The 26978-nt window shown below is 48.6% G+C and overlaps 1 protein-coding gene and 1 non-coding gene across 4 annotated transcripts in view; one reads left to right on the forward strand and one right to left on the reverse strand.

Annotated features, from left to right (window-relative positions):
• The window catches only part of LOC144138522 (uncharacterized), a 176400-nt gene that overhangs the window by 80443 nt on the left and 68979 nt on the right, over positions 1-26978 (forward strand). Inside the window, exon 1 of one of the 3 annotated variants that reach the window (XM_077670853.1) lies at positions 5608-7217. The exons of the other annotated variants lie outside the window; for them this stretch is intronic. Coding sequence (XP_077526979.1) covers positions 7166-7217 — 52 coding nt within the window. The 5' untranslated portion in view covers positions 5608-7165. Of the gene's footprint in view, positions 1-5607; positions 7218-26978 lie in introns of those variants that run through there. 3 annotated transcript variants of the gene reach the window in all.
• Positions 3881-3962, reverse strand: Trnas-gcu (transfer RNA serine (anticodon GCU)). The gene has a single exon. It is a non-coding gene; the product is annotated as a tRNA-Ser (tRNA).

The following is a 26978-nucleotide window of genomic DNA, read 5'->3' on the forward strand; positions in this document are numbered from 1 at the left end:
ACAAAAAACAATATTACTGTAAAATATTAATCGAACTTGTTTTGTTATTATAAATTGAAGCTCCAAGAACGTTTACTTGTCAGCGATTGTTTAGAACCTTTAAAAAAAGTTACCCTTTTTTGTTAATTTTGACTTCGAGACAAAAAAGAAGCCGTGTGACTAGCCAAGCCAAGTGGGAAAGGAGCGTCGCTGTCCGCCGTAGTTTTTGTCGTAACGGCTAAAGCCAGTGTTGTTCCAATATATAAAAAAAAACGTATCTGTTTGCTCAATCACAGACAACGTTCTGAGTTTGTTCGCGAGTCCAAACAGCTAGGAATTGGAACACTTCCCAGCCTCTCCATGATGTCACGCTCGCTGAGGTACGGCTCACAGACGCTTGGAAAAAACACCCGTGTGGGAGAGATTTCGGCGCACGTTAAAGATCCCCAGGTGGTCAAAATTAATCTGGAGCCCTCCACTACGTCGCGCCTCATCGCCTGCGCGGCGTCGGCGCGTTCAACCGCACAATCAAATCAATCAAATCAACAGACGCTTGGACCTGATTTCATATCGAGTACAACTCACTATGGCATGAGCAGTGCAGAGAAATGAGCGTGCGCCAGATAACAAGATTGGGAAATCAGTGGAGCTAGGATTCGGATTAGGCGCGGTTAAGGACTGCGATGTTGTGACCAAGATTGTAGTGGTAGGGTTCTCGTCACCACCACCGTCACCACGTCGGGAGCCGCGAAACAGTTTCCTGTCCGCGTGACCGCATACAGCAAGTTCCTCGTTACAACACAATCGCGTTACTTAATTTTCGCTCTATTCGAAGTTTTCAATACCCCCTACCCTCTACATTACATGGAGAGCAATAAACCTACATTTAGTGAAATGCCGCTTATAACGAGTTAAGTTTTTGTCCAAAGGGCTTTGCTATATTGAGGATTCACTTTATCGTCGCCACAGTTTTTGTCGTAATGGTGAAAGAGCGTGTCTTGTATGGGCATGGTGGTGCAAGCATTCTGGCCGCTGTTTGCGCTATCTTATGAAGAGCAGAGACGAAACATGTCTGCATACACGTGAGCCGGAAATTGCTGGCGTCATGGTTTTCCCCAAGCCCTTTTTGGCGACGGGAACGAAGTATTGCGTATCTCTGACGGCTTTGTGTGCCCCCTCGTATACCTCCTCCTCTTGTGGCGCATCGTTATAGTCTTTTGGTGTGCCCAGCCCGTGTTCTCTCCTCCTGCCAAGGTCCTTCGCTCAATTTACATGTAGATAACTTTACGGTCGCCAAATGGCTTCACTGCAAGGTCAGTGCCCTTTAAAGAGACCCTGCAACACTTTTTTCCAAATGTTCAGTGCTTGCAGAGCGCAGTCAACCAACACACCCAGTACTTAGGTGAGGGGGTCGCAAAGTACCTCAGCCAGAAATTACTGCTCTATGTCCGATCAGATAACTTTGAAACTAGCTCAAAAGATTTCTCTCTCTTTCCCCGTTTCGGCGTTTTTCGACCGCTGGTGTTACGTCATTACAGGGATGTGTAGCGGCTATTGGCCGGCTTCCTATCAGTTTCAGCAATGGACGCATTCGATAGCCATTTAAAAAAAAAGCCACAAAAGCAAAGCAGGAACCGAAGACGGATCTGCTGCGACGAGCAAAGCACGCAGTGCCGCTCCGTGCTGACGATAATTATAGCTCTCGCGGCGTTTCAAGACGCGAAGGCAAGAGTGTAAGTGTTTATAGGAAGTGTTAAACGGTCGATTTCAAGGCAACCATCGGGGATGGTGCCGCGGGTTTGATACACAGTAAACGCTCTCCTTGTAGACCTAGGAGCTGTCACTTTATCAATCGGCCGGGCTAGCGCCGATTTAACAGGTGCAGTCGACAGGATAATCTAACTGCGCATGCGCAAAACCGTCTAGAACATGCCGTGACGTTACCAGTGTTAAAAAAGATGAAAACGTATCACCAACCACGCTAGTGAGGAGCGTATACCAAGGGCGATCCAGCTCTCTCATGATCGATAGGGGCGGATTAGTGCACAGGTCACTATAGTCTGACGCGCCTGTGTGCTATAGTAAAGAGTGGGATTCTTCGCCTCTAGAGGGACAACACCTGATCTTAGGGAGGGCTGGTCTGATGAGGACGACCCAGATGTCGCTGATGACCCGAGAAGCAGAGGCACACGCAGAAGCGCGCCCAACTTCTTTGACCAGCAAGCACTTTCTCAATGCTTCTACTAGTATTAGCGTCTTGTTGAATAGCAGCCCCACCGTGGTCCGTATGTTACTAAACGGGGTTCCTTAAGGCAGCAGCCTCGTCTCATCGCTGTTCTTTTTTTTTTTTTTTTTCTGCTCGTTGAGTAGCAGCACCACCGTGGTCCGTATTTTATTAACGGGGTCCTTTAAAGAAGCAGCTTCGTTTCGCTGCTGGTCTTTTTCTGCGGGCACTCAGCGTGTACGTGGCACATTTTGTGTGGTTTTGCTTTTGTAAGGGCGCGAAAAATGTGAATAGCTAGCTGCAGAAATAAAGCTATGCTTGTAATTTATTTGTGATAAGAGCGTCCATGCTGGATGCAGCTTCGTTACATGTTTCGAAACAGGGTCGTTTCTCACCAAGGAATAGCAAAACCATTCAAAAGCTGAACAATACGTCTGAAATTTTACGTCTGCTACAGTAATCAGGTAAACTGCCGCTTTTCTTTTTTTTTTTTTTTCCTATACGGCTAAGTGTTTCGTTTGGTGTACATCACGCCAGTAGGTTCTGTTGTTTCGAAACCTTAACAAATTAAAGCGTTTCCTGGGGTTATCAAGCTGCGATTAAATTGAAGAAATCTGCGTGTGTGGACATATTTCAGTGCCCGTTGGCCACCGTGATCAGAGGTTTTGTAGTGACAAAAACCTTTACAAAGCTATAATTTAAAGGAGTCTGATTGTGCGATCGGTAAAGCGTTATTACTGGGTCGAAAAAAAAGTCAGTTGATAATAAACCGATTTTGGTCGTGTTCCAAGGCCAGTTGGTGATTCCGCTAGTTGGTCCGGTTGGGCTAGTCAGGTGCCATTGAGAGGGCTGGCGGGTCAAAGAGCGCTTGAAATAGGGTCACAGTGAGAGCAAGACAAAAGCGCTGAGTGACTGAGCGGACTGTATTTGTCTTTTCAAAATGTAACATTGATAAAAATGGAATGTTTTTTTCGGCTTTCTTGTAACATGCGGGTTTAGTGTAACACGCGGGCTATGGGGAACGTATAGGCTATCTGGCATGTGGACTATGTGGAACATGTGGACTATGTGGAACATGTGGGCTATCTGAAACTTGGGCGACTGAAACATGGTGGACGGTGGGAATATGTGGGCTATCTGAAATATGTGGACTACGCGGAACATATTAAATATGTGGGACGCGGAACTGTGTGGGACAGTTAAATCACCCTGTTGAGTGCGCCAATGACACCATCGGTAGCGCAGACCAGTCACAAAAAAATTTTTACCTGGATGAGAAGCTAAGGAAGTTTGTGCATTATCGGGAAAAAAACTTCCTTATATCCCACACTAAATTAATAAACTATTCATAGAAATGCGAACACGCACGGGGTAAACGGTTGGTGAGGCATACCTGCAACTTTGAATGGTTTAAAGCGCGTATTCTCTTTCCGAAAAAAAAAAAAAAAAAGCAGTGAGGGGTTGAATGAAGCCAAGACGGGACGTTTCGAAATTAATAAGCCTTATAAGCGTGTTCGGGTCGTGTAAATTCTGCACTATTAGTTTTGAAACCGATGTGTAAGCGGTGGAGTTGGCTTGCACGCTGTGACGAAAACTGAGTACGTGTTGGCACTGGATGTTGGTGTAGGTTTGGCAATCGTTTCACTGCGCCGAGAGTAAAAAAAAAAAAAAAAATGACGACGAGGATGGGATTCGAACCCACGCGGGCAGAGCCCAATGGATTAGCAGTCCATCGCCTTAACCTCTCGGCCACCTCGTCCGGATGCGCCACGCGCTTCGGAGCGCGCACTTGTGCGCCGGCTTTGTTGCGTGCCGTGGGCTTTGCGGAAGACGGCAGCTGTACCGGTCGAGGCGGTTGTTTCGAAACGTGCTCGCTGGCATCGCAGCGGTAGCGCGTGAACTCGGCTCATGATGGGCGCTGGCATTAAATTGCCGTTTGAGCGGGAAGGTATCAATATGTATGTTTTTCTTTCGAGCTTTTCTTCGCTGGTCACTCTGTATGCCGCACAATGGTTTCGCACCTCTCTGTATCACATTTTTTTTTTAATTTGTTTGTTCGTCGTTATTCGCTTTAAGTTACACTCATTTATGCTAGTATACCCTGCCGACGTCCAGGGCATGCTAGCATAAAGAAGTGTAATTTAAAGCAAGTAACGGCTAAAAAACAAATTTGCTTTAAATTACATTTGCTTTAAATGTAATGTGAAGGCAAGATGACTGTTGATCATTAAGGGTAACAGAGTGGATCCCTAGAGATGGCAAGCGTGGCATGGGACGGCAGAAAGTTAGATGGGCAGGTGAGATCAAGAAGTTTGCGGGGATAAATTGGCCGCAGTTAGCGCAGGACCGGGATAATTGGAGATCCATGGGAGAGGCCTTTGCCCTGCAGTGGGCGTAGATAGGCTGGTGATGATGATGATTATGCTAGCACGGCGGTGAATTATGCCCATTGACTGATAGAGTGAGGGTTTGAAGAAGTGAGTGAGTGAGTGAGTGAGTGAGTGAGTGAGTGAGTGAGTGAACCAGCGAGTGTTTGAGCCAAGTGCATAAACGAACGTTGAGCTAGTTAGTGAACGTTTTAGCGAATGAGTCAATAAACGTGATGGGAGCTAAATTTGTATTAGCAATTGTCCATGTACCTTTCAATTACATTAAATTCCTATCGTCTCTCACCTCCGTAAGTTCTGAGCTCTGAGCCTTGAATCTCAGATCTCTAGGCACCCGTCGGCGTTTGACATCAACTCAAGCAACATATTTCGTCCGTGCGATCTGATATCCCATCTTCCGCGATTTGAATTGGAATTCGGGCGGATGTAGTCGGAGGCGGAACCACCCCACATCCCTTCCCCTCTTTACCTCTCTACGCGAAACACGCAATCACTATGGAGATCATCCCGGTAGTTGTTGTGTATACATCGGGCGTAGCATTAGCAAATAGCTCCTGCCCGACCACGTGAATCGGTGGGCCACGGTGCCTTCGCGTTCTTCACCTCCGTGAGGTGTTTGCTCCTCCGGAGCGCGGGAAAGGTGCGCGGGTCCACGCGCGCATCCAACCGGTTTCCTGCTCCCTTCTTTTCACCTCACCGCTTCTTCTTCATCGAGAATCCCACCTCGCTTTCCATTGCCGCATCTGTTTGCCTCTCGCGACGGGCCGCGAGATCATCCCCGGGCTCGTCCAAGAGACAGCCACCTTGATGGTCAGCGCGAAGCCCCGCCGTTCTCTTTACCGTCACTCCCCCCTCGCTCCACCGGGCGGCGGCGTACACACGATTTGTGCTGCTTGCTCGGCCCTTCTTCCTCGTTTACTCTCTCGCGCTCACGGGCCTCCTCTCTCTCTCTGCCGGCGTGCGAGGAGTGTCGGCAGGCCGTCGTCGCACCGCAGTCGCGTCCTGTTCCACCGCGCTGCACGACGCCGGCGTTGCCGTCGCCGCACGCCAGCTGTCTGGAAGGAACTCGGGCGGCACCTGTGGAATCCTCGTGCTCGGTGCGCGCCGGTTTCTTCTGCAGTGCTCGCTTCCCGACCGAGTGCTGTGTCTTCTTCGCCGGAGCGGTGACTGCCGCGTCTGCTTCTTTTCGACTCGGGTGTCATTCCGACGGCGTTTCTGTCCGCTTAGTGACAGCCAAGTCCCAACCCCTGTTTATGTGGAACACACCCTGTCCCAACCCCCGTTTATGTGGAACACCCCGTCGCATCTTGTTCGCTCTTCAAGCTATCGGCGGTAACGGGTGTCTTTGCGTGCCGTTGACGGTCCAACTGCTCTTACCTGAAGACCTGCGATTCTAACCCGTAGTCCTGGAAGAAAATTGCGAGGCGAAGATGTGACTGAGTGGAATGTGCAACGCATCGTCGCCCTCTTGAGAAATCGTGTTGGAGTTGGCGCTCCCGGAATGTGCTCTCCTAAGCCCTGAACAACGTTGCCGCACAGTCCTCGCACGACGCCGGAGATGTAGGTGGAAGAAGGTGCGAGCGGTACCCAGGTCACGTTCACGAGCGTGCGGTTTCTGCTTTTTGTTATTGATGAGCGTTGCCGTTAGATCGTAATCGGTTCGCCGGCACCGTGCACCCGTAATCAGTGACGGAGAGGATATTTGGCCCGGGCTTTGTGTTGACACTACGCAGGCGGAAGAAAGGAGGCGACGAAAGTGACACAACCGTCTCTTCCGGAGGAAGGAGGAACTGTTTACTTCCGCCTGCACAGTCGTCGGCTGTCCTCCGCATCTGGCGACCTCGGTGGGACCGGGATGTGACAATGCGTGCTGGCTTGAAATGTGGTCGGATGTCCGTCGGCTGCGGCACTTAGCGTGACGACGTTTCGGCTCCTCGCCCGTTCGCTCTCCGATACGTCGCCGCGCGTCCTCCTGATTGACGTCCTTTGTGTGTTTGTTAACAACGTCTGAACGTGAGAGGTCAGGGATAACGACCTGCCGGTGCGGTCCACTTAAAAGAGGACCTGCATATTTGTAGGGTGATTGGTGACTTGGTGATTGGGTTGGGCGTTGAAACTGCGCTTATCAGCCAACCCCCTGTATTTTTGGTGACGTCTCCTTCTCTTACTCATGCCTAACGTCGTCACTGTTCCGATAGTGACGATACCGCTTTAGTCATAAGTTTATCTATCTCTTTTTTTTTTGTCATGAAATTGTGGTGGTGTTTCTTTGCCGGCGTGTGAAGATGTCAATCAACCACGGACAACTCGTCTCCGTTGCTACAGCCGTGAAAGCTGCGTCCACGTCTCGTCGTGCTTCAATCTCGAGCGCAAAGCAGTGTTTGCGGCGTTAGCGACGGTAGACTCTTTCAGCCCCTGGCTTTTAAACCGTGGGCTCTGCACAGTGTGCTTGTGTACTGGAGTTTCTCGTGTACAACGTGCGCGCTCGTGTGTTTTGCGGTGCGTTTTGAGAACAACGCGTACGGGAAAGTGACGTGGAAAACGGAGCAGTGTTGGTGTCCGAAGGAAGAAAACCATGGATTCTGTCTACCGTTACCTCTACTACCATCAAGACGACGACACCACGAGTAAGATATATATCGACGTTTCGGAATTTGAGAGGCGTTGTTTTTATTTCGGGCTAATCGTAACAACGGAACGTTTATTTTACATCCCTGGCGGATTAGTAATACCGATTTACGGTATTCTTTTACTTTTGCCTTTACCTCAGAACGGCTCGCTCCATTTCAGACTGACCCGCCGCGGTGACTCAGTGGCTAAGGCGTTGCGCTGCTGAGCACGAGGTCGCGGGTTCGATTCCCGGCCGCGGCGGCCGCTTTTCTGATGGAGGTGAAAAGCAAAAACGCCCGTGCGTACGAGATTTCGGCGCACGTTAAAGATCCCCAGGTGGTCAAAATTAATCCGGAGCCCTCCACTACGGCGCGCCTCATCGCCTGCGTTGCGTCGGCGCGTTAAACCCTACAATCAATCAATCAATCAATCAATCCATTTCAGACTGGAGCCCACACCCTCTTCTTTAATATATAATTTATTGATTCAATAATCAAAGCTGCAGTTATATTTATGCAACTGGAAAATGTTACAATGCAAACAACTGTATACCAGCTCTTAGAATTCACAACCGAGATGTGAAAGAAGTGTCACGCACATGCACGTAATAACGCAAGAGAAAGAAAATCCTCCACGCTACCGTAACTCTTTGAAGGTTAGAGATGAGCGCGCGCTGCCGATCTTGAAAGGCGTCTTCTCTGTTCAGCTGAAAAACGTCTTCATTTACGCAGGAACTGCTGGTATAACAGAGCGCATGGGAATTGCAACAAAAACATCCGCGAATAAGGAGCTTAAAATCGAGGTGTCCGACGCGCATATATGAATGGTGTCCCTTACCGGGGAAAAATGCTTGTGGGCACAGTTTACATACATAGCACAAGCCAGGGAAAAAATATTTCACTTCTACTACAATCATGAAAATTTTTGCAATTTTGTTGGCCATAGCGCAGGTGAAACAAAAAAGAAAAGAAGTATACAGAACGCGTATTTGCATATTTCATTTTTAGCTCTTTTTTTCTTTTTTTTTCTTTTTCAACTCACACGAGCGAATACTTTTATGTGGTGATTTGTCCCAGAAAGAAGCAACGGCTATAGAGCTTCTGAACCGACTTATAAAGGTTGTGTAAGTTGTACAAGCATTTAAGAAACTTATAGAGGATGGAGCTCACGTCGTCGGCACACCTGTCACGCGGATGCATTTTTTTTTCTTTTCCGTTTTCGCGGCTACAGGCTAGATTGTGGACTGCCTTGCCCGCTCGCATTGTCAAAACTGTCGCTTGAGTCCCGCGAAATAGCGTCGTAAAGAAAGCCATTTCGTACGAAAGCAAAAATTCGAGCACGTTGGGTATACAACGAACGTGCATAGCTATCAATGTGACGCAAGCACAACGATGCACGGTATACTGCGTCATTGTATTTGCGTCACGATGCGGTAACCACATATGCGTATGAGGCGGTTAAAAAAAAAGAACAGCGAGATGTCAGTGTCACGTGATCATGTCGGACTTCTGGGGAAGTGCACGTTACTTGAGGGAGAAAGTGTAAAAATTGGAGGAATAAGATAAAAAAAAAACGTCCCCTAAGTCATCGCATTCTCATTCTGACGCAGCAACGGTATCTAGCGCAGCTTACGCACAGTGCTAGCAGTTCTGACGTAATTTTGAGTACGGGGTAACACAATGCCTGACATTGTTTGCATTGGTCAATACAGTGGTGCGTGTCTTCTGCGCTGGGTTTGCCTCACCGATTATATGGGTTGGCATTACCTTCTGAGCCTTTTAAAGTGCCTGGCGTTTGGAGATCGTTTGGAGTACTGTAGAGGCAGATTTTCTGATCCACCCAGCTTTTTTTAATCTCGGTGTATGGCTGACCCGAGTGTTGCAGAAACAGGACCTGCAACGTTGCAACCAACGAACGTTCGTTCGTTGGATACCAACGAACGTTGGATACCAACGAATGGATACCAACGAACGTTCGTTCGTTGGTATCCATAGCTTTTACACAATCTACGTTTGGTCCTCGGAGCTCGAAATCAAGTGCACGATAGGTGTCTGGCGTCCTAGTGCATCAAACCTCGGAAAGAGCGGAAGGAGCTATCGTATTTTTGGCGTCTTTGTATCCTGGATACTGTGTGAGCGGTTCAGGCCATAGTGAGCGTGACTATGTTTTCTCTTTTCTGCCCACTGTGTTCGTAGTTCCATCGTTCTATGACGTGCACACATACATGTACACGTACGTACGTACGTACGTATGTTTGTTCGTACGTATATACCCATACGTACATACATACACACGTACGTACGTTTGTTCGTACGTGTATACACATACATACATACACACGTGCGTACGTACGTTTGTTCGTACGTATATACACATACGTACATGCATACATACACACGTATGTACGTACGTTTGTTCGTACGTACGTACACATATGTACATACATACGTACGTGCATGCACACATGCATACATACGCACATACGTACGTGCACACATGCATACATACATACATGAATGCATGCATGCACACACATACATACATACATACGTACATGCATACATACATACATACATACATACATACATACATACATACATACATACATACATACATACATACATACATACATACATACATACAGCGAATCAGAATAGGAAATGAGGGGCTCGTTGAAAATAACACAGAAATAAGGGTTGGCAGTCGAGAAAACCTCGGAAAGCAAAGGGGAGGATGTGGTAGATCATTGAAACAGATTAAGAATTTGGAAAGAAAGAAAGAAAGTGAAGAAAAAATGCCCGCCAGGTGGGATCCGAACCCACGACCTCCAGAATACCGGTCTGGTGCGATAACCACTACGCTACCGGCGGGGCGATTTTCCCATTCACTTTCTGGGGTATTTATGTTAGGTATGTTTGTTTCCTGTGCTTGGGGGTGGTAGCCAGCGCCATTCGGACTAAACGGGGTGAAGGGGACCTTCTTTTTAACCCCCGGGTCGTGACTCGAGTGTCTACGACATGTCCAGAGTGGTCGACCAGCTTTGAACCCTCTTAAGCTCCCTTTGGCAACAAGACTGCCAGAACAGAGGCCCTCGCTATGCATGTAGCGAATCAGAATAGGAAATGAGGGGCTCGTTGAAAATAACACAGAAATAAGGGTTGGCAGTCGAGAAAACCTCGGAAAGCAAAGGGGTTCAAAGCTGGTTCAAAAAGGTTCAAAAAGGTTCAAAGCTGGTCGACCACTCTGGACATGTCGTAGACACTCGAGTCACGACCCGGGGGTTAAAAAGAAGGTCCCCTTCACCCCGTTTAGTCCGAATGGCGCTGGCTACCACCCCCAAGCACAGGAAACAAACATACCTAACATAAATACCCCAGAAAGTGAATGGGAAAATCGCCCCGCCGGTAGCGTAGTGGTTATCGCACCAGACCGGTATTCTGGAGGTCGTGGGTTCGGATCCCACCTGGCGGGCATTTTTTCTTCACTTTCTTTCTTTCTTTCCAAATTCTTAATCTGTTTCAATGATCTACCACATCCTCCCCTTTGCTTTCCGAGGTTTTCTCGACTGCCAACCCTTATTTCTGTGTTATTTTCAACGAGCCCCTCATTTCCTATTCTGATTCGCTACATGCATAGCGAGGGCCTCTGTTCTGGCAGTCTTGTTGCCAAAGGGAGCTTAAGAGGGTTCAAAGCTGGTCGACCACTCTGGACATGTCGTAGACACTCGAGTCACGACCCGGGGGTTAAAAAGAAGGTCCCCTTCACCCCGTTTAGTCCGAATGGCGCTGGCTACCACCCCCAAGCACAGGAAACAAACATACCTAACATAAATACCCCAGAAAGTGAATGGGAAAATCGCCCCGCCGGTAGCGTAGTGGTTATCGCACCAGACCGGTATTCTGGAGGTCGTGGGTTCGGATCCCACCTGGCGGGCATTTTTTCTTCACTTTCTTTCTTTCTTTCCAAATTCTTAATCTGTTTCAATGATCTACCACATCCTCCCCTTTGCTTTCCGAGGTTTTCTCGACTGCCAACCCTTATTTCTGTGTTACATACATACATACATACACACAGGCATGCATACATACATACCCGCCGCGGTGGCTCAGTGGCTAAGGCGTTGCGCTGCTGAGCACGAGGTCGCGGGTTCGATTCCCGGCCGCGGCGGCCGCTTTTCTGATGGAGGCGAAAAGCAAAAACGCCCGTGTGTGCGAGATTTCGGCGCACGATAAAGATCCCCAGGTGGTCAAAATTAATCCGGAGCCCTCCACTACGGCGCGCCTCATCGCCTGCGTTGCGTCGGCGCGTTAAACCCTACAATCAATCAATGCATGCATACATACATGCATACATACATGCATACACACATACATACATACGTACATGCATACATACATACCTGCATACGCACACACATACATTCATGCAGATTCATACACACCTGCATACACACATACATCCATACATGCGTGCATACATACATACATACATACATACATACATACATACATACATACATACATACATACATACATACATACATACATACATACATACATGCATACATACATACATACATACGTGCATACGTGCATACATACATACATACTACATACTTGTATACATACATACGTACATACATATATACATACATACACACACGCGCATGCATACATGTTTGTTCGTACGGACTGTCATGGACAAATGAAACGGGAACCCGAACCTATGAACCAGAACGCGCAAGATTGAAAAATGCTGGTCGTGAAGCTCTAGTAATAATTGGTATATTTGGAACGCCAGATTTTCCACCTTTGTTACTGCATTTAAGTCAGGCGTCAATTTGTCTTGTGCGGAAAGAAATTGTGGTATTTGCTTGTTCTGATTCATATTTTCTTATCGCGTTTCATTTCTCAATTACTGTACCTACTTAGAGAGAGATGGAGATGGAGACAGACCGACATACACACTTTATTGCGTCGAGAAATTGGTTTGAGGTGGTTGTATTTAAATGTTGCCTTTACACCTTGAATTACTCTCCAAGCGTTCAGCCGTGTGGTGTGAGGCTGTTAGCCCGTGGCGCTCGCGTGTGTCCGCCCCTGGCGAACAATGACGGGATTTTGTTAGGGCGCTATGATTGATACTGGAAGCGAGCGCGTTCACAACAGCTGGTACTTTGCCGCGTCTTCTAGCACGTGATTATAAGCAAATGGCATGTTGGTAAGCAAAGAGGGCATAGGTAGGAGAATGTGAGATCCGACGCGTGATCACATTTAAAATCGGCTCGCGTTACTTGCATCTTGGTGGTATTCATGTATCACTCCTTGTACGCGTCAACACCGATATAAAGCACATATAACAGCAGTACTTGACCTTTTAACGCTCTTTGGAGAACTAAAAATACATTTGAAGGCCCGGTATCTTCTGCAGCAAGGTCTCGTGAAATCGTCTGCAGTGCTTCTCCTCCACTGCTCATGCTCTGTGTGACGTCAGATGAAAGCGACGAGATTCAGAGCACTGGTCCTACAAAGCTTAAAGCTGGTGAAAAAAAAAAAAAAAAAAACAGACAAGTGCGCTTCAGAAAAGCGGTACATGCTGTTAACAGAAAGGGACCCTGCAACATTTTCAACTTTTTTGAAAATGTTAAATGCCTGCAGAACGTAGTCACTCAACACACCGAATACTTAGATTAGGGGGTCGCAAAGTACCTCAGGCAAGAATTACTGCTCAATGGTCATCAGATCAGTTGTAAACTTGCTCAAAAGATTTTTCTCTCTTTTCCGGTCTTGAAGTTCTTCGACGGCTCGAATTACGTCACTGAGGCCATGTAGCGGCTGTTGGCCGGTTTTCCTTCAGTTGAAGCAGTGAACGCTTTTCGATAGCAACTTTAAAAATACAGCCACAAAAACAAAGCAGAAACGGAAGGCGTATCTGGTGCGACGAGCAAATCACGCAGTGCCGCTCCGTGCTCGCGATAACTGTAGCTTTCGCAGTGCTTCCAGGCGTGAAGGAAAGAGTGAAAGCGTTTGTCGAAAGTGTTGCAGGGTCCCTTTAAGTTTGTTTTCCTACGGATGAACTTTTGAATTCCGGCTACGAGAGTTGCTCGTCATATCGGAAAGTCTGCAAAATCGAGAGCAGTCGAGAGCCGAGAAATTTCGGAGAGAAAATCGGATTTGGAAACGAAACAAAAGCTCAGTACGACGAGAAACGAGACAGGAAAAGTAGTAGACTGAAGAAGCGCTCACTACTGAATAGTTTAATCATAAAAAAAGAACGTCCTGCTATTTCGTTTTGATAAGCTCGTTGGTAGTGAGCGCCTGTGCCGTTTACTTATTTTTATATCTCGCCCCTCTCATTCTGCGCTCTCGTTTCGTTTCAGCCGCGAGCCTACCCGCCGAGCAAAGCGTTTTGTTAAAGCGAATCCAAATTGGTTCGTTAACTCGGGACATTCGTAAAATCTGATTTCACTAAGTAGTTTGAACTGTAGCTATTTAAGCATGTAGAACAGTTCCCATTACGGCCGCGGACCGGTGTTTGTATTCTGTTGGGTAATTTTTATTGCATTATATTTCTTTTTTCTTTTTTGAAGATTCTGGGTGTTGGCAGTGGTCTACAACACCGGACAACTATAGTCGATCGTTCTCTCCCTACACAAACTATCGCATTTACTTGCGTAATGATCGCACTCTTTTTTTTTAAAAAATTGATGCAAATTTGGAGGTGCGTTCATTACGTGGGGTAAATTTTTCGCTAAAAATTTTTGAGCACAGAAAACGCAAGCAAGTTGTGGGCCAAATTTTTGCGATAGGTTAAATGAACATAATAAAAATAATCAATAACGTAATAAGAACTCCGCACACCACCGCTAGCTGCTTTGCGAAGTGACGCAATATGCAGTGTTTGCATCGATTACGGAACGCGCCGGAACGAGTTTGCTGCGAGGTGACAGCAGTTCGACCAATAAGTGGCTGCCACTGTGACAGCTCGGGGACATCAAAACAAACATGGCTGCCGACGCAGCAACATGAGCGTGTTTTTTTTTTTTCTTTGTCCTGTGAGTACAGTATGTACATTTAGTGAGAGTTTCTTCCTCATCAATATTGAACGTATGCTTGCCGATATCGCTAATATTGGCGAGTCCGCCGCAATAAAGCAGCCACGTCCTCTGAAAGGGAAGGAAACAGAGGTACGAACGACCATCATCAGCTAGACTTGGCACGCATACGACATAATGCTGCGGCTAGTTCAGGGTGCGTTCATTCGGCGGGAAATAAAAAAAAAATCGAACTCAGACGACAAACTTCAGGGGGTGCGATCATTACGCTAGTGCGATCATTATGCGAGTAAATACGGTACTACTCGCCTCTGCGGTGCTTCGTCGTAGTAGATAGGAGCAAGAGTCAGTTACCCGTACATGAACATTAGGACTGAGTCGCAAAACAAATAAACGCCTTGGTGTGCCCGTTCATGAACACTAGGACTGAGGCGCAAAACAAATCAACGCTTTGGTTTACCCGTACATGAACATTAGAACCGAGTCGCAAAACAAATCAACGCCTTGGTTTACCCGTGCATGAACATTAGAACTGAGTCGCAAAACAAATCAACGCTAGAACTGAGTCGCAAAACAAATCAACGCCTCGGTTTACCCGTACATGAACATTAGAACTGAGTCGCAAAACAAATCAACGCCTCAGTGTAAGATTTTTCGCCCGCGGTCGCTTGAGCCAGCGGAGAACTAAGTCGCCGTTATAAGCCGCAGATGTTTTCAGAATGGCTGGAGACGAAGTCAGAGCCGCCAGTTCACTTCAGCGAAGTTCTCTCCCTTTCACCCCCAGAGGTGATCTTCGTCTCGCATCTGCAGCCGCCGCTGACGCACGGAGTGTGCTTACGAAACGATCATCTTCGCACCACAAAGGCAATGCCTTCTCCTTTCGTTCGAGCGCCGTATGCTGTTGCCTCCACCTGCGCTTTCGTCGTCGTTACAAGCGCGGTGAGAGTTAAAAGGAAGCGGTATGCGCCGCGCATGCTTCAGCCGCCGCTGCTGCTTCCATCTTTTTCTCATCTTTTCCCGCCACAGTGTCTCGTCAGGCGGCTGGTGTGCGAGCAATGGAATTGTCACGGTCGGGGGTAGCTGGGGCGGACAAGACGCCGGCTTCCCCGCTTCCCGGAAGCGGCGTCGACGACGTCGACGAGAAGCCGTGTGGTGGCTCTTTTCTATCTCTGAGCTGTTCTCGACGTCACGTTGCAGAGAGAAACAAGATAGGAAGGAGCGCCACGGGACGGGGTTCTATGTGCTCTCCTTTTCATCTTTGCTGCTCTTGCTTCTCCTTCCTCCTCGTTTGGTCTTTAATCCTAATCCTGTTTTCCCCGGCTTTAATCCGGCGCCGGTTCGTCGATCGGAACGCTTGAGGGCTTTCTCGAAGCTGAGATATGATCGAACGATCGCGTGTTGTGCGTGCGAAGCCAGTGTCGTCCTCCCACAATTCTCTCCGACTGAACGGTTCGAAGTTAACTTGCGAGGGTCGTTGCATAATTGCCGGATGAAAAGTGGCGGGGACAGGGTTGGTCCTTGGCTCGCTGTTGGAGTACCACGTTTGAAGCTACATGCGTGATCCGGTTATAGTGTGACGCTGGGAAGGGGGGCGTGTGTTTGAATTAAAGGAGGTTGGGTGCACAGGAGGTGCTAGCGAAGAAACGAAAGTATTTCGGGCTTACGCAGTTGTGTTCTCCAGTTTAAGACCTCCTCAAAAATATTTAAGTAAAAAACTTATTTTCGTCCCTTTTAGCAGTGCATAATTTTGACTTGTTACGCCGTGGTTGATTAGAACAGTTCAACAACTTTGAAGTGGCACTAGTTATTCGAACAGATTAACGATATTTCGCGCGGCCACCTGAATACGGCAACAGTGGATTGGCTCAGCTATTGAAACAGTACCTTCCTTCATGCTGGTTTTTTTTTTTTTTTTTTTTTTGCGGACCGCATAAATGGACGTAAGTGCGCCGCCGCGGCAATCTCGTATGCACTGTGCATCGTAAAACGGAAAGAACTTCGTGGAAGGCAGCCGCTTCTCAGTCGTTGTAGACATGAAAATTTTATGGATTCGCCGGAGGCTACAGATAGAGCTGCGGACCTTGGCATTAAGCAAAGATGTAACGCATGAAGCTCTTCCTTGCGAGCCCCGGCGTATGCAAGCGGAACGCTTAAAATAAGACATAATGCATTGGTTCTTTTTATAGCTATACCGTACCACCCCTGTGGATAAGTCGTCTCGGATGTCTGTATAGACCAGTGGCCTCAAACTCACGTCAGTGAGCGAGCCGCAGTCAGTTCCGCAAGGGCCGGGGCAGCGAAGAATTTTGAAACGAGGGGGGGGGAGGGGGGATATCAAAATGTCACCTAACGCGGACTTTTGAAAGACAAGTCCTCTCCCACATCTTGTCAATATGACGGTTCATTTCTGAATGGAATTTGGCGTAAGGATTCAAGAAACTATCGATACCGATCTCCCGAACGACTAAAACCTGGACGCCGGTTCTGAAATATAAAACAATTGTTCTATGGTGATGCTTCCACACATGGTGACCGCATTGGGTGGCTCAAGGAAAAAAAAAAAAGAGCGCACTCGCGCATTTGGTTTAAAAAAAAGACAACAAATAAAAAATTAGTAGTGGCTTAGCTCTGCTATTCCAGGATATACGTAGCGTGAGCTAAAGTCCAGCAATCCAGTCCAATCCAGTCTAGTCTAGTCCAATTCAGTCTAATCCAGTCCAGTCCAGTTCTGTTCAGTCACTGCTCCTCGCGCATGCTCAGCACGGCTCTTCACGAGCTACGCGAAACGGCTATCAAGCGACTCCGGTGCAGCGTCAGACTTGGCTACTGCACAGTTCAGGCGCACACCTGGGCACGCGCCGGCGCCAGTGCGTCTGCCGCGGCTATGACGAAACACAATCCAACACAATCCACTTTAATCCAATCCAAGCCAACCCAATCCAATGTCTCTCGCGCTTGCGCAGAACAGACTTTCACTGCACACGCGAAACTGCTCAACCTCGGCCAGTGTAGCTTACGCTACAAAACAATGAACGAAGACACTCATGAACGGGCCGTGCCGCACTCGAAAGGTCAGCGGGCCACATGCAGCCTGCGGGACGCGTGTTTGAGACCCCTGGCATAGACAAAGACGATGACAGAACGGGCTTTACGGCAAAGCCAACCTCCTCGCGAAGGCTCCGTATATATCTATGAATCTAATCTGAATGTTTTCGAATAGATACTGCACTTTGCCGGTAACACGACTCTGTCGTCACATTTATTTTTCGTAGTTAGTTCACTCTGCAGTTGCAAGCAACTTTCAATTCCCGTCTGCTGTCAGTACAGGGGCTTCTACAGAAGTAGTGTGGTTTGAAAAAAAAAAAAAAAAACATGTAACTCGTGTTTCATCGGCGCTATCCTCAAACAAATTATGGCGTTAAACCGCTCGAGCGGCTTATATAACAGCGGGAAGTTATATATTGGGGCGTATCGTGAATAACTATCAGTCGCAGCTTTAATAAAAGGTTGTCTTTAAAAGACCGCGGCGACCGCTTTTCTGGTGGAGGCGAAAAACAAAAACGCCCGTGTGTACGAGATTTCGGCGCGCGTTAAAGATCCCCAGGTGGTCTAAATTAATCCGGAACCCTCCACTACGGCGCGCCTCATCTCCTGCTTTGCGTCGGCGCGTTAAACCCTACAATCAATCAATCAAAATGCAAATATTACTGAGACTAGTATTTTGCTCACCGTGCACTCTCGGTGATTAGATAAGGGGGTAACAGCTTCGTTACTGGCTTTTGTAAATATTTGACTAGTGGCTGGAAGGCAGTAAATATGTCATTTTCAGGTACACGCGGGGTACTGGGCCACTGCCAGGAAATTTAATTATGTGTGCGGTGTTGCCTGCGCGCCGTGCGCCTCCTTTACTGCGAATACTGCGATATCCTCTTTGAGTCTGTGTAATAATCTCATCAAGAATGTATATCGCCCTATTTAAGAGCCCGCGCTACAAATGCCAACTTTTTTTGTTGTTGTTCCCACAGAAACGGAGTATATGGACAGGAAAGGCGCTTGGATTCGGCGAATAGGATGGTAGTACTGCTTACGGCTATACGTACGGCTGGTCAGTGTTTTCTGTACTGCGTTAAACCATAGCCCATTTTTGCGGCCACAATGATGCGCAGCTGCTGATTACAAGGTCCCGGGTTCGATTTCCATCTCCGCTGTCCATACTTGTACCTGTAATTGGTGCAAAATGCAAAGGTTTGCCGAAACTCCCAAATGGGAATTGCGGGATAAAGGCGTAAGCCGCTATGCTATAAGCCGAGCCCTTTGAGAGTGGCTTCACTGTTGCGCACAAATGCGTTGCTGGTAAGACACTTGAAGACTCAAGGGTCTTCACCGCTTTAGTCGGCTTGACCGCTATGGGCAAATGCATTACTGGGAAGACATTTATTGTGGTAGTATAAACAGTCGTGTACCAAATATGATAGCCCTAGGACCTTCTATTCACAGCATTTTCCTATGCAGTAAAACTGACACATGAAAATTCGGAAAGACAAAGGTTTCCTAGTTTAGTCCACATAGACATGCTTTCGCATTTGAAACGAACGTGCAGAGCACGTTACCCACACTGCGGAGAGATTCGCGGGTGTCCAAACTCAGCTGACCTGTAGTACTGCGTCGCATTGAGGACCACATTGTCGCCTCATGTCCTAAACCTTGATTTCTACACTTCTCCCCCATGCCCAGGTATCCGCACGCCCTCGTTACTTAATCCTGCGAGCTTCGCTTTAATCCGGCTTGTGTAATGAACGCGTGACTTCACCGGAATCCGGTGCATGCCCCCCCCCCCCCCCCCCCCCCCCCCCCTCGGAAGAACGAGGATCAGGCGCGTCTTCCTATTATGCCGTGGCGTACGGAGGCCGCCGCACCCCGGCGGTTCAGTCATCTGTGCCCGCTTGCTGCCCGTTCAGACCACCCGTGGGTTCCTCCTCCTCAGCGCTGGGAAGGATCGTTGGCTTTGCACGGCGGGGGTTAGCCGGGTCAGAAAAAATGCGCGCGGTTGTTACGGCGCTGGCGTGGAAAAAGAAAGGAGGGAGGGAGGGAAAGATATTCGCGGCGCAGCGCGCGAAATCGGTGACCTTGCGTCTCCCGTCGGCGCAACCTCCGCGCGGGTGAGCCGGAAGAATACGGCGGGAGGAATTTGGACGGGAAAATAATAATCGTAAAAAAAGACGGCGAGGCGGCGCCGTTGGCGGACGCTAAGGGGGTGACGTTTGTGACTGCTGCTTTGCGTGGCCGTGGGAATATGGAATTCCGCGGTATACGCTTGGCGGTCAATGGCGTGACGCGTTCTGGTCTTAGCTGTTTGTTTACTTGTTTTCAAGGCCTCAAGTGGGTTCTTCTCGTTATGCGCTGCTTATCCGTGACCCTTTGACCTCCCGCAGACGTTCTGACGGAGTGCTGCTCAAATGGCATGGCTGGTAACAAAGCAATATATATATATATATATATATATATATATATATATATATATATATATATATATAATATGCATGAAGTGTGTGCATGTGTGTGTGTCGGTATATACTTTTGGAGCAATGGAACTATAAAGATAGTGAGAACACAAGAAACAAAACTTTCAACGACGTAACGAACTACGAATGTTGCTAACGTTGCGGCAAAGAAACTTGGCTTCGTCAGCGCCCTCTTTTTATGCAAAAGGAAACTAGGTCAAATAATTGAACTAGGTGCAGCTGTCACCCTCAGAACTATTCAAGAGACAGTTGTCTCAAACTTCGTTATATTCCTTGGAAATTGAGGGGATTTTATTTCGCCGGCATGTTCGCCCAGTGCAGAAGACGACGCTTACGTTTTGCTAGCGTCTTCTTCCAGAGGGACAGAGATGGCTGTAAGTTTTGCCGAATTGAACGCGCTGCTCTGTGGCGCACTTCATACCGTTATTTACGGCTATTCGCATCTGACGAAGGATTACAATCCCGTTGAATACGTTCCCACGGTCTATTCGCCCACAAGGCGGTGACCATTGCAGAAAGCGGGGCTCATAAAAGGAAGGGCGCCGCAAAGGCGATTGCTTTTCGCGCGAGGCGACACCTGACACCATTGGTCGGGACACGTGATACCAGGTTACAATTGACACCTGACTCAAACTGGTATTCTGTCAGGTTTATTTTAAAAAAATACTGCTTTGTCCCGATAACTATGATACCAAATTTCACCGCGGACTTCAGAAAAATAAGCGAGATATTAAGGGACTCTGCAACACTGCGCATAAACGCTCTCTCTGTTTCTTTCGCGCCTGGAAGCACTGCGAAAGCAGCAGTTATCGCCAGCACGGAGCGGCACTGCGTGATTTGCGTGTCGCACCAGATGCCGTCCGTTTCTGCTTTGCTTTTGAGGATTTCTTTTTAAAGTGTCTGTCGAATCCGTTCATTGCTGCAACTGAAAGAAATCCGGCAAATAGCCGCTACAACACTGCAATCACGTACCGTATTTTCGCGCGTATAACCCACCCCTGCAGATAATCTGCACCCCCACTTTACGCCCGCCGGAAAAGAAAAAAAGAATCATCGCGTATTGCCGCACATTTGATATAGGAAAGGCTGCACCAAAGCTACTGCTCAAGCAGCACATCACATACTATGTAGACAGAAAAAAATATATATTTACAAGTAGAATACAGTAACTTCGAGGCAAGAGTCAAAATTCACTAAAATTCAGTTGTAGATTGCGCTCGTCCATGCTTTTTTTTTCTTTGTCCTTGTATGTTTTGCGCCATCGCTGCCATGGAAAGCTTAGTCAGTGTTACTGCGTATGAGCTTCACGGCACAACGCGCATTGCGGTGAAGCTGTTCTAAAGGACAAACCCCCGCGCATTATCCGCACTCCTACATTTCCACTGAAATTTCGGCAATTTTGGTGCGGGTTATACGCGCGAAAATACTATAATTCCAGCGTTCAAGGAACGCGAAAACCGGGAAAGCGAGAAACATCTTTTGAGCTAGTTACTAAGTTATCTGATGGGCATAGAGCAGTAATTTTTGGTTGAGGTGCTTTGTAAACCCCTATTCTAAGCACTGGATGCCTTGGTTGACTACGTTCTGCGGGCATTTAGTGTTTCGAAAAAAAAGTGTAAGAAAAGTGTTGCAGGGTCTTTTTGCGGGAAACAGATGAAGCAGGGGCGACTCCCCAGCCACTTTCTCTGACGTCATTTCTCTGACGTCACGGAATCTTGTTTGTGCGATTGGCCGCAGCTGACCTAAGCCACCACGAAGAAACATAACTGCGCAATTATAGTGTGGCCTCCAGTGCCGCTTCATGTCAATTGAATGCTAACGGGAAGTTAACACACTGATAGGTACGTTTTTAGTGCTAACCTCTACTGCGTCACTCCTGCCCACACTAGGTCACTGTGGCGCGAAATTTGAAATGGTTTCAATATTTCTTACATTTTTTTTTTTCGGTTCAGAAATCGCCTTTAGTCGATGTAATGGAGTTTAGTGAGTTACCAGAGGCTAGTTCTCCCTAACTCAGGTGGTCCGCGGACCCCAAGGAGTCCGCGAAGCCTTCCTGAAAACTCTTCCTCCCGCCATTATTTTCTCGATTTGGCCAGCACTTGCTTGCATTGCAAAAAGGTGGCTTCGCCGCATTACATGTACGTTTAGTTTCCCCGCGTAGCACATATTTTAACATCTGCTTTTTGCACAACACGCCAGCTATAGGAACGAAAAAAAAAAACAGAAACATAAAAGCAACATATAGGTGTATAGAAGACTTTTAGATTCAATAGCAAATTGTTTAACATTAAGACGCGCATCGCATGAACGTGCAGCAGAAAAGGCGGGCATTGGATAAGTCCGTGGGCGACGTAAGCTGCAAGTGCACATTGTTTGACATTATGACTCCGATCAACTTAATCTCCATCGGGGGGTCCCCCATCACTTTCGCAAGCCCAAAAGGGGTCCCCGGGGCAGTCATCGTTGAGAAGCACTGCTCCAACTGAACAAAGCTGTGTGTCGCCTTCACTGCCTCCTTAACGGCTGTTTGCGCCAGCTCCTTGATTGCACTGCGCTTGTCCAAGATAGATCGCTTGCAGAGCTTTCATTGAGCCCAAGAATGACGGCTCGCAGAGAAAATACAACAGCGTTACAGAATAAATGCGGCGACCGAGGGCTACAGAGCCTAGGCGCCGGGGCGCTGCTTGCGTGGCGGGAAGCGTCGTCGGGAGCGTTCCTTGGAGCAACAACCAAAACCAACTGCGGCGGCGTTAGTTACAGGTCATTCGTTTTTATGGCTGACGCTCGCAACCCCTACCCGCAGGGAGCCGTAAATCGGCGCCCGTAGATATATAGTCTGCTACATTCCCGCTTTGTAGCGGTGTTTTCTCCGCGTTCCGAGAATTCCGTTTCCGTCGCAGCACCATTAATAGAGACTTATAGCAGAGCGGAAAACCGGTCCCGGTACGGTACCCGGTACACTTGCGCGCGCGCACGACCAGTTTTGACGCCTCTGCGCACGCGCCGTAGCGCCGGTCGCCTACCGGGTACCGTACCGGGACCGGTTCTCCGCTCTGCTATCACTCTCTATTGACCGACTTTTAGCTTACCTTGCGTGCCGTGTGTTCCGTGCGTACCGTGTGTACCGTGATTCTACTGAGCATGCGCGTGCGGGGACGGCGAGGGCCGGCTGCCCGTCAGCGGAACTAGGCCGCCGTACCGAAACGAATGCGCACATGTTCAGTCGGGTCCCGGTACAAACGGTGCGCACGGAACACATGGTACACGCGGAAAGCTAAAACTGATTGGCTAAACATCGGCTGTGACAACACTCGCTAGTCAGCGGTGAGAAATTTAGCAGATCAAGGGAACTGCGCTTGTGCAGAATGGGTTAAAATCAGAATTACGAAACCTGGGACAGTGTCGGAAATTACTACAAACCATTTGTGACGTCACTGGGGCAGTTCGCGAGACGGCCGCTGAGGGCGCATGTATTAGAGATAAGGTTGGGCCGTAGACGTTTGCTAGACGTCTTGGTAAATTAGCCATAGTCCTGCTCAAGTCGGTTCAACTGAATGACTAAATGAGACAAACTACATTTTGAAGCCGCATGAAAGTGTTCGACGAAGCAAAGTGTCAGGCGTTGCGTTGGAGTTTCGCAGTGAAGCCTGCGTCGTCCTATCTATAGCGATCGTATCGCTCGCACACCCAATGACGTGACAAGACGTCGGATGGCGAACCTCTACCCGCCGCGGTGGCTCAGTGGCTAAGGCGTTGCGCTGCTGAGCACGAGGTCGTGGGTTCGATTCCCTGCCGCGGCGGCCGCTTTTCTGATGGAGGCGAAAAGCAAAAACGCCCGTGTGTACGAGATTTCGGCGCACGTTAAAGATCCCCAGGTGGTCAAAATTAATCCGGAGCCCTCCACTACGGCGCGCATCATCGCCTGCGTTGCGTCGACGCGTTAAACCCCACAATCAATCAATCAATCATGGCGAACCTCACGACAGTTTTGAGGGCTGCTCCTGCTGCTGCTTGATCACTTCGGCGTACTATCGTGATAAATTGAAATACGAACAGCGGAGCGCCGGGCTTTCAGTACATGCCGCGCATTCTGGCGACGGGCCGCGTCTGCGCAGTGGGAAGAAGTTGCGAGAGTTTGTGTCCAACGTTGATATGGAAACACCGTCGTTCGGCATGTGAGCGTTTTGCTTTGTCTTCCCACCGAATTCGGCGCCCGCACACGCCAGCGTTATCTAACTTTGTTGCTGCGATCAGAGCTATATACCTTAATTTTTTATTTCGTGCTGAGCGCCCAACACACGATGGAAATACGATGACCTTTCCATATCAAGGTTGGTCACGAACTCTCGTAACTTGTTCGCACTGCGCATGCGCGGCCAGTCGCCAGGAGGCGTGGCAGGTACTGAAATATAACTTAACAACGTGCGAGTTCGATCTAGTTGGTAATCCATAGTGCAAATTTAAAGAGCAAAAAATTTAGACAGAAGATGAACGAGACAAAGACAAGCGCTTGTCCCTGTCTCGTTCGTCTTCTGTCTAAATTTTTTGTGCTTTAAATTTGCACTATGTACTGAAAGCCACGCGCTCCGTTGTTCGTATTTCAATTTATCGCGTTAGTACAGGTAGGTTGGCGTCTTCCGATCGCTCCGCTTTTGACGAGGGCAGCGTGGCCAACTGAACTGCTTTAGAATTGCCTCTTGTTATGCGGCGAAGTGAGCGACGCTCCGGAACCTGCGGATGTTGTCAGACAGGGTTCCCACGTTTCTGACGGCGCCGATGGAGGGGGGAGCGCGACCTGATCCTCGTCGTTTCGATTGACGCGTCTGGTCTGGAATCAGTCTCACGATCTGCGTCACGTCACTGTATACGTAGCCCTCCATTTGGCGAACTTAACGTGCAACTCGGCCGACCTTGCACCCCCATTTGCGCCCTCGTTCGTCTGAGTGCTAAAGCCGGAAGGTTAGCTGCATCTGTGTGCGTGTGTACGCGCATGCGCGGTGGCGCGTAAAATGAGGCGGCGAGCCTCGGACTGACGTCTGGCCCCGATTAGGCTCCGCGCTGTTACGACGAGTCCTTGCCGTTTTTTGAGTGCACTGCTTCTTTTGCGTGGCTCTGGGTCGCGTTCAGGCTTTTAGGGGGACTCCGCAGATTCCCAGGTGTTCTGAATTAATGCGTAGCCTTGCAGCATGTGGAGCACAGCATAACGCAGGCGTAACTCCGAAGCGTCAAGCTCGTCCACCTCGAAATAATAAAAGAAAGTAAAATGCTGTACTACATAAAGGGTGCACTTTTCATCGTGTTCTCTTTTTTTATGTCTTCTTCATTATGTTTAAATGAGTAGATATGTGCCAGCGCGTGATGGTGGCTCCGGCTTTGGTGCGCGACATATTCTCCGTATATTGAAGTCCTTGAGACAGCAAACTAACTTCCTTGTAAGCGGTGCTTCGGTAAAAAAAAGCGAGGATGATTTGCTTTTTTGCACGGTGGTTGGGACTGTGGAAGGGATGATTCGAACACATCGATTTCGTTATAGCGAGGATTTACACGTTAGAATACTTTATATTTTATAATCTTGGAACATCAAACTGACTTCGTTGCAAGCGGTGCTCCGTTAAAAACAGGGATTTGCTTTTCGTGCATGGAATTCGGGACCGGGGAAGCGAAAATTCGAATAAACCGATCTCGTTATAAGGTGGTGTTACTGCGTACAGGCTTGAAATTCGACAAAAAAAAAATTCCTTCTTCCCAGAATTGCGTAAAAAAAAAAGGAACGGCGGATGTTACTTCGACTGGTGAGCGACAGTGAGGCGGTTTAGTTAAAAATTTGGGGGAGAGATAGAGAGGTTGGATATCATACAACAACGTCGGCAATTAGCTGTCGCTTCGTCTCTCTCTCTCTCTCTCTCTCTCTCTCTCTCTCTCTCTCTCTCTCTCTCTCTCTCTCTGACTGACAGACGGACAGACAGACAGACACAGGCAGGCAGGCAGACAGACAGACAGCTCGCGCTATGGAACTCCTTGTCCTATGGAACGACCCGTGCTCCATTACGGGACGCTTCACGAGGGACGCCGACGTTGACGCGGGGTTTTTCACTCAGCGAGCCATTTAATTTTTTCGCATTAAAAAGAAACAGCGGGTGGTCGCACAGCAGTGAGGCGCGGTCTAGTTAGGAATTTTGGCGAGGGGGCGAGGGTGATGTTGGATGCCGCAAGAAGGTTGGAAATTATCTGACGCTTTGTCACAAAAAATTCCCCCGCATTTCCCCGAGGGGGAGAATGTGAAAGTGCGAATGCACGGTTGTCGGCCCGCTTGCGGCGCTTGCGCTCGGCCCCCGCAGCCCACCCCCTCGCCGCCTTCTCTTCCATCTCTTCCATCGGGTTTGTAGTATCACGTGTACACCACGCAGTTATCAAGCCGCTATAACGCCGCTGAGTCGCCAACGCACGCCGCTGACGACGTAGTTTGAATGCGTTAAAGATATAAGGCGCGTCTAACACTGATATCACCGTCGCGTCTGTGGCTTGGTCGGTAGCGCGTCGCGCTGCGGCCCGCAAAGTCCTCGGATCGAAACCTGGCGCCGGATGCTGTTTCTTTTTTAAATATAGAGGAGCACTGCGGACGCCGCCGACGCCGCCGCCGACGCCGCCGCCGCCGGCGGTGGATGGTTTGGGGTCGCTTATAAAGAGCATTCGCTCTTAAAAGAAAAGCGGTAATGAGGCGGAACGCTCGAGACAATGCCTGTCGGTCATGGTCGTGTCGTTTGCGCTTTGTCGTCGCACCGTTGGCAGAACACAGGAGCAAGCTGTGCGCGTGTTCTTTCGTAGTACACGTCGTGCTGACATGTCGGCTACTCAGCGTGACACACGTTTGCAATACAGCGCCCGTTTACACGCTGTCACAATTTCCATTGTGCGTTTTTTTTTTTTTTAAGAAGCGCTTCGTCAGACATCGCGGTCGCGGTGTTTTTGCGTTGACTACTGCAGGTCAAATATCGCAACCCTGCGGCGGGTTGAGTAGTTACTGGGCCGACACTCTTGTTTCGTAAATTAGGTGACGACGGGGGTGTGGTAATTGTTGTGCGGTTCTTTGATGCGGGATTTCAATGGGAATGCGCCTTTTAATATTTAGGTGTCTAATTCCTGCGCTACACGACCGTTTTGAAGGCCTTTCGAAGGTATTGTTTATCGATTGGTGCATTGTCTGT

Source organism: Haemaphysalis longicornis, unplaced genomic scaffold (genome assembly GCF_048455015.1).
Source record: "Haemaphysalis longicornis isolate Haplotype H1 unplaced genomic scaffold, Haemaphysalis longicornis Haplotype H1 scaffold_5, whole genome shotgun sequence".
NCBI classification, from domain to species: Eukaryota; Metazoa; Arthropoda; class Arachnida; order Ixodida; family Ixodidae; genus Haemaphysalis; species Haemaphysalis longicornis.